An 8,879-nucleotide genomic window follows, 5' to 3' on the forward strand; every position below is an offset into this window, starting at 1 on the left:
ATGAGAAATAGACAAAAAGAGCGCATATGGAAATGTTTTTTCGCCAGTAAGAACGTTTCAGACTTTGATCCTATTACGTACCCACAAATCTTTGGTGAGTCCTAACTCCTAAGCTTTAGAAACATCAGGAGCGACAACCGTGGTTAAAGTATCTCTCCAGTTCGCAGCTTGAGAGCTATATATACAGATCCAAATTAGTGTAGACTTAACATTCTTGGTGATGTCTCTGCTATAAAACCCTCTCTTCACTTCCGTGTCTTCCTAACGTTCGTTTTCTCCCCACAATGTTGTATATACTAACTTTTTTTCTTGTAATTATTATACTTTGTATATATTTAGAGCTCTGTTCAATCAATAATATCATACAATTTCATAACCTATTAGGTCTTTGATTTGGTTGTGGAATTATATTTCCTTTTCAAAAGTATTGGGCTAGAGCTATGAGTATTGGGCTAACTATATATGTATATTAGGCCTGTTAGGTATGACGATTATTAGGTCATACGATGATGTATATATACTTTGTATGTGACGTTAAAGAGAAACAAGAAAGCATATTCAGTTTATTAACATGGTATCAGAGCCCAGATTCTAATAAGTTAAACCCCTAATTAATATTAACCCTACCGGGTATATAGGTCGTAATTGACTCGCTCGACCGAGTATAACTGTCTTAAAAAGTTTCCGAGATTTCTGGCCGATAAGAGCCATCATCTCGAGGAGGGGTATTAAGGGATATGTATCCCACATTGGAAAATCAATGGGACATTAAGTAATATATAAAGGGTTAGGGCCAATCCACTAATTACCAATTGGTTTTAAGTTGGAAGCTCATTATAAAACCCGAATCTAACATGGTATCAGAGCTTACTGTGATTCAGATTGGAACTCCTGTCCGGTGTCAAGGCGTTCTTTAAGTGCTTATTTCATGCTTCTCAGCGGCTCTCCGGTTTCTTGGAAAACAAAGAAACAAGATACGGTTGCTCGGTCTTCGGCTGAAGCAGAATATCATTCCATGAGAAATGCTTTGGACGAGATTCTCTGGTTCCTCGAGTTACTAACGGAGATCGGTTTCCCGCAACAAGGGCCTGTACGTTTATTCTGTGACAGTCAGGCAGCTATTTATATTGCAGCAAATCCAGTTTTTCATGAACGAACTAAACACGTGGAATCGGATTGTCATGCTGTTCGAGATGCAGTTTTGAAGGGTACTATCTCTACTTCTCATGTAAGCACACACGATCAACTGGCCGATTTGCTTACCAAGGCCCTTGGTCGTCAACAGTTCGAATATTTAGTGTCCAAGTTGAGCATTCTCAATCTCTATGCTCCAACTTGAGGGAGAGTATTGGGCTAGAGCTATGAGTATTGGGCTAACTATATGATGTATATTAGGCCTGTTAGGTATGACGGTTATTAGATCATACGATGATGTATATATACTTTGTATGTGACGTTAAAGAGAAACAAGAAAGCATATTCAGTTTATTCACAAAAAGAATAACAATTTATAAAAACGTTCCTTAGAGAGTTGTTGAACACAACTACCGTGTGCCTCAATTTTTTTTTCCTTCTCCTCTTTCGTTAGGTTAATCGTCATTTTCTTCTCTTTTCCGACGGTTGTCACAACCGCTTCGTTTGCGCGACTGATGTAGGTCCACGCATATATATGGCTTACCATAAGTGGAAACAATATATAATTCTTGTTGACATATATATGGCATATTCCACAAGAATTCATTCCATTAAATCTTGTGGAATAAGTGGAAACAAATGGAATGTAGTATGGTATTCAGAATAAAAAAATCATCGTGAATGATGTGGAATGGAATACAGTTACGTTAAAAATTACTTTAATTAAAGTTGCAAAAAAAAATTACTTTAATTAAATTTTGATATTATCTAACTTATTTAGTGCAGTACTGTAGTTAAATAGTAGAGTTGTTAATATCTTATATATTAAAATAGAAGTCATGACTTTTTTCATATGTGATATTTTAAAATGAACCTTCTCCTAGAATATTATTTACATTATTTTTTATTTGCATAACCTAATCCTAACAATATATTTAATTCCCCTTTTCTAGCAAAATTAAATAAAACAATTATTTTGATTTATCAGTTAGTGTTTAGATTCTTTGCGTGAGGGATCGAGTGCTCCGACGTTCTTGGACAATTAATCAGCCCCCTACCAGCATAGCATAGCTATTAACCTTTCTTCATAAAATTGCAGTCCCTGCAGTTATTATTGAACTCTAAACCTAACGTAAAACAAACTATAACATGAAATTATCAAACTAATTTGAGCTTATTCTGTTCTGATTATTTAGCTAGGCTGTTACATAAAAAACTCATGGTCTAACGTTGATGATATATAAGATTCATAATCAACAATATATCTTATATATTAAAACAGAAGTCACAATTTTGATTCATGTGTGATTTTTTTAAAAATGGACCCTCACTAAAAATCAGTAATCATTCATTTATTACTAATAATATAGATTAATAATATATCATTCATAATATAACATCGACTCCTAAAAACCCGGATTGGTTAACAAACTCACATTTATTCATGTGTGATATTTTTATTAAGATCAACATTTAAAATAAAATAAAATTCAAATATATGGATAAGAATATATTAAAAAAATTTATCCGAGTACTTTGTAACATTTTGTATTATTTTTTTTTGAAATAATTTGTAATAATTAAATATAATGTTCCTACATTTTTCAAAAAGAGAGATATGTATACTTGTAATACTTAGATATAGTGCTTCTACATTTTAGAAAGAGAGATTTATACTGGCTAGAACTCTATGCCTACAGTGTACATGCATATTATTTTGGTTTTGTTTCCTAAATTTTTATAATTTCAATTATAATTTTGTAAGTATATATTCGATATATTATATATTGACATCTGTTATAAAACTATAATTCATATTAATTGTTTAATTTTCAGTTCCTAAATTTTCTTCTTTTCTGAATGAAATCAAAGCAAGACCAAATGTGTGATCTTTTTCTTTGTTATCTAAAAATACTATAACATGATAAGCAAAATGAATAAAAATAATTGAGTCTTTGTTATGATTTGGATAATAATTTATCTTGGTTATCTAAAGTTTATTTTGGGTTTAAAACCATTAAATTTATAACTTTCAAGAGAATTAGTAAATCTATTTTGATATATGTATTCAATTTTGTTCCACCTCGTCTTAGAGGCATTTCTGATTTATTTGCACCATCTATATTGTTTGCTAATATATATAATCAGTTTTGAACAATGACCTTAACCGTATTATGAAAATACTGTTTTTTTTTGTGTTTAGATTGTTTAGAACTTGCTATAATGGTTTTTTTTGTCATCAACTTAACAGACACTTGCTATAATGGTTTACTTTGTCTTCTGGTAGCATTGCAATAATGGACATTTTGTAACTTCTCTCATTCCATTTTATAACTTCTGTCATTCCATTTGTTGACATTCCATTTTCTTCAATTCCTTTAATTCAGAGTATTCTTAAATAATAGACGGTAATATCTTTATTAGATCAAACGTGATAAACATTTTATTGGAACTACAACATCTAGTTTATTATTTTTCTCAAACGTAAAAAAAACCATAGTAATTTCAGAAACCATATTGTGCATGTGTGTACTAAAATATTATTGGAAACAACAACAGAGATTCTGATCAGGTTCACCCGTTTTGTTCAAATCCTTAAATGGCTCAACGAATTGTTCCCATCACGTTTTCTAGCCACATAGTGGTTGGAGGCTTCTGAAGTTGTTTCCCTGTACTTGGGAGGGTTTTCTTCTGACAAAAGCTCTTTGATGGGTCCATATACTCTCGGACTTGTTGAAGGAGGATGCACAAAGAAAGATGCAATCGAAGTGCGCGGCTCTTCACCTCCATTTGCCAAAACTCTATGCTCCACACTCACAAACTTGTCGTTCGTTATAAGCTGCAAAAAAAAAGAAAAATGATGACCATATTTTCTTCCATATAGACCATTTGATTATAAGTGTAAACAACAACTTGCCTGTAGTAGATCACCAACGTTAAGGATAAGAGCATTAGGATTAGGAGGAACATCGATCCAGTATCCATCATGGAGAACTTGAAGTCCTCCAATATGGTCTTGAAGAAGTATAGTGATGAAAGATCTGTCTGTATGCTGAGTGGCGCCGAGCGTTCGGTCTGGCTCAGGACACGGCGGGTAACAATGACAGAGCATCAACAAACCTTTTGCACAATCCATTTTTTTGAGGTGGTTAGGCTTCAGCCCTAAGGATTCTGATATGAGCTCAAATATTAACTCCCCAAACATCATCACTCTCTTTGAGTAGTCCAACATGATCTCCCTAAAACACTCAAACATAAAATAAACTCTCAAAACCCATCAAACAAAAACTAATGAAGTTAGTATTAATTAAAATTAAGAGAAGCCGTGTTCGTACCTACAAATATCTGGTAAGTCATCGGTTTTGGGAACATCAGGGAACATAAAACAACTTAAGGTATCTCTCCAGCTCGCAGCAGGAGAGTCATAGAGATCAGAGTTAGAGTTATACTTAATGGCTTTGGTTTTTTCACGGCTATAGAACCTTTTCCTCGCTTCTGGATCTTGCGCGTGAAACGCACGGATCCCTTCTTTTATCTTCTCCATGACCTCGAGAGGAATCCCATGGTTAATCGCTTGGAAAAAACCAAACTTCTCCATGGCGTCTTTAACCTTCTCAGTCACTTCCTTTCTTGCGACCGTGGACTCGAACACGCCACCTCCCATATCTATTGTTGGGATAGTCAACGTAGAAGGAGGTTTAGGATTAGTTACCGTGGCTTGCGGGTTATGGAATATGAGTGGGATTTTTTTTATTCCAGCGTCGACGAGACCCTTCACGCCGATTTTCATCTCGTCGAATGCTCTTACGTCACCCGCACGGTTGAATGTTCCCACCATTGTACACTTTTCAACTTTTTTTTTTTTGAGTGTTTAATGAAACAGAGAAACTATTGTGTTTGAGTCACGTAGCTCTGTCTCTATATATAAGGAGGGAAAACTGGTGAAGGCATGAAATAGAGGGCAAAGAGAAGGAGATATATTGAGATACCGTCAGTATTATTATTTATTAATGTCATAAAATATTATCAATTTTATATCATATTATTAAAATTATTATCATGTCATCGAGATGTGTATCTTTTAGGTTATGAACGGAAACCATAGTGCGGTGCATATTTGGAATTGATATCGTTTTGAAGTTATAAATGTCAGCAACCATAGTGCGGTGCATATTTGGAATTGATGTGATTTTAAAACTATAAATGTCAGCAGTAACAAGTAAAAATGCAATCTCAAGAATGTTTTTTACAAAGTAATGCAGTCACAAAATATTTTTGTCTGTTTATTTCATCCGAATAACGCAACTTTCACACACTATTACTTGTTAGTGTGGTACAGTGCTGTATATATGTATTTACTTATAATTAACTATAAAATATTATTAAATTTATAAATATTTCGATTTTTGATAAAATCATACATGATAATTTTCAGTTATGTAACTATTCAAAACTAGTTAACTTAAAAGATAAAAACAATTAACTTATTAACTTATTTTTATGTTTTTTTCATTTTTAACACTTATTTTCAGAACAATAATCAAATAGACATAATAACTGTAATATTTTTATGATATTAACAGACTTTAAATATGTAATATATTTTATGTCATTTTTATATTTAGCAATGAGATTTTAACATGGGTGAATTTGCTAGATATTCATAAGAAGAGTTAAAATGAAGAATATAACTGTAGCTTTGGTGGATAGGACAATTTACATACAAATGAGACCGTTTTGTTTTTTAGAGTGTGTTTTGTGTTAATAAAACGCGGCAATGAACTCTGCCCATGTGTGCATCTATATAGATGTATCGTCAATCTCTTAATTAGTTTATTCTATAATCGTTTTTAATATAGTAATGTGGTGATATGTTGTGATGGTCGCTTAATTTGACTGCATGAAGGATATAAGCGTTTTAGGAGATGAACTTGTTGTCTTTGAGAAAGACACAATAAATATTAATGCCAAAGCGCCATCTAAATCGTTACCTACTAATGCGAGTAAAAGAAAGTGGGCAAGAAAGGAAAATTTAAGACTCAATGAAATAAAGATTCCATACTTGTAAATGTTGGTTAAAGTGAAGATGAACAAAGAAAATAATGTGTAAGCAAGTGAAGCAAAAAAATATGGGAGGCATACAAAGTTTAGTAGACCAGTTAATGTCAAGCGACATAGTAGAAAATACAACATAAAGAATACGGTTACAACATTTCTCGAAGCCATTGCGGTTGAGATGCCAACGGTGCAAGTTGTGCAAAGTTGAAGGTTGAGAACGCTTCCACTGTATACAAACACTCTGGCAATCCTAACTCCTCCATCATAGACATGGAAAGAAAATATTTCAAGTCAGTACAAAGGCATATACAAGTAAAAACGCTAGACATTTGTTTACCACTATATTATACAAAAACACTGAAGCAGGACAGGTGAGTGATATAATATATAATATACCATTAACACATATGGAATATAGTAAGACTATTTACTATACAACATACTTTCAAAACAAGACACAACCATATGGTGTAAAATATAATACGAACAGTTTACATATGTTGTAAGCGAAGAATTAACGTTAATCATAGGGATACATGCGGATTTGTATAGGGCGGTCTATATTTGTAGATTGAACTATTTCATCTTAACCTTGTAACTAAACTATTATAATCTCTAGAATATTCTAGTCATATTACTTCATACATCACTTTCTCCCACACCCAAACCCAGAAACTCATGTTGGACAACAGACGAAGACAACACAGACATAGACATGGAGAGCTCCAAGGACCCAAATAGGAAAATCATAACTGAGTTTGGAAAAGAAAAAAAATCATGTCACTTTACCTTTTTCGTTGCCCGATGGGAACCCCTTCCAACCAGATCTGAAAAATTAACAGAGGTTCCTAAGTTTGTTTAATACATGGCGGGATGGCTTCGAGATCAATCAAACTGGGCGTACCTTGATTCGATGTTTTTTGTTAGAAACTCGCGCTACCGTGAAATTAACCTAACTTTTCGTAGTCCACTTCTGTCGGTATGACGCACACGTTGTCACAGAGTAAAAGTTTTGTGCTTCTCCATCTTCGATGCACACTTGATCCCTCCAAATCGTGTTCTTAGGGAGAAGCAACAGCAAAAAACTTCAGTTTCTAGGGTAAAGATGAGTTAAGACACGTCTTTCATTTCCACTCGCAGCAGGTAAGGGTAATTTTGGCACTTTACATGATATTATATAGCATATCGTACCCTCTTCATTGTTGTGTGCATTGCGTTAATTTTTTTTTCTATTATGTACATGAGTCCAAATTTTCCTTTTAATATCAGATTCTAAAAGCACTCGCATCAGTGTTTTTTTGAAGAGTATGTTGCTATAAAAATTAACAAACAACTAAAGAGTAGGAGAGAGAAACATCAAAAGGTAAAGAATCTGTGCAGGAAAAGACTACACAATTCTTAAGAAACTATAGTATCAATGTGTCTTCTTTTAATTTATCTAACTTTATTTTACACTTTAAAATTAATTAATAAGTCAAATTATTAATATAATAATATGAGAGGCTTAGATAATGATTGGTTGGGTTTTAACTTAGGATTTTAGCTTTATTTACTTTTAAAATACTAATCATAACCAGTTATGATGTAACATTATTTTTAAAGTTAATGTCTTGCTATAACGTCTACATCCTTTTTCTATCTTTTAATTTTTATTTCTTAAAACAACTATTACAGTGTTTTAGAAATTGTAATATTTATCTACATCAGAAAAAATAAAGCTACAACCATAAAAACTACATCATAAATTACACATCTACAATCTATATGTATAGTCCAACCAATCATCTCATTAATTTTGAAAAATCGACTACAAATGATGCTCTAAGGGCGCCCAGCAAAGACCCACTAAAATCTCTCACACAAAACTAACTATAAGCAAAAAACAGTAACTAATAGTATAATACTAAACTGAGAAATGGCACATAGTTTGCTACAATTCTAGCAGTTTCTTCACGAAGAGACGATCCGTGTGCCTCTCTACTATTTTTCTTTCTTTTTTTCATATTCTTTTATTATTTAATGTACAAAAAACATTTTAACCAATTCTGATGGTCTATAAAAACCTCCAATAAAGGTTTTTAAGACAAGTTTTTAAAATTATAAATAATTAAAAATGTAAAGAAGTAAGAGAAGTGTCAAATGAGTTCTAAACTCCTATATTTTTAGAACTTTATAAAACTTCACACATCCATGTGCCACTTTTATCCTAGTTTAATTTTAAAATGGTAAACAAAAATAATTACTTAAATTAATTGTAATAAAATATTGAGAATTTTTACTCCCTACACACAAAATCTACCCTATTTGCACTTTATACTTTATTTCTCTCAATTTTTTTCTCTCCATCATTTTCTCCCTATTCTATAGTATCCCACTTTTTTTAATATATTGAGCTAATTTGCTCTAAAATATTAATGATTTGTGTTTTTTGATATTTAATGGAGTTCTAATTGTTGTGGATGCTCTAAGAGCATTAGCATTAATGGTATCTGATGTAGTATCTTAGAGCATGTTTATCAGTTTGTCTCTTAGCTTAGGTTTCTTAAAATTATTTTTATTTCTTTTTGCTGATAAAAAAAAATTAAAAAAAGAAAAAGAAAAAAAGGATCAATCGCGGGCCGCCACGTGTTGTGGGGCCCGCAAAACAGTCTAAGCAACGGAACGAAAACGTCCCTTCTTTTGCATAC

General features: G+C 32.5%; 1 protein-coding gene across 1 annotated transcript; it reads right to left on the reverse strand.

Moving 5' to 3' along the window:
* Positions 1–1,494: 1,494 nt before the first annotated feature.
* Positions 1,495–8,530, reverse strand: LOC103865077 (probable 2-oxoacid dependent dioxygenase). The gene is made up of 3 exons (XM_009142858.3): positions 4,470–8,530; positions 4,052–4,373; positions 1,495–3,973 (listed from the first exon to the last, which is right to left on the reverse strand). Exons 1-3 carry the CDS (start codon positions 4,970–4,972, stop codon positions 3,722–3,724), a joined length of 1,077 nt encoding a protein of 358 aa, XP_009141106.2. The 5' UTR covers positions 4,973–8,530; the 3' UTR covers positions 1,495–3,721.
* Positions 8,531–8,879: the final 349 nt, after the last annotated feature.

Source organism: Brassica rapa, chromosome A04 (assembly GCF_000309985.2).
Source record: "Brassica rapa cultivar Chiifu-401-42 chromosome A04, CAAS_Brap_v3.01, whole genome shotgun sequence".
Taxonomy (NCBI): domain Eukaryota; kingdom Viridiplantae; phylum Streptophyta; class Magnoliopsida; order Brassicales; family Brassicaceae; genus Brassica; species Brassica rapa.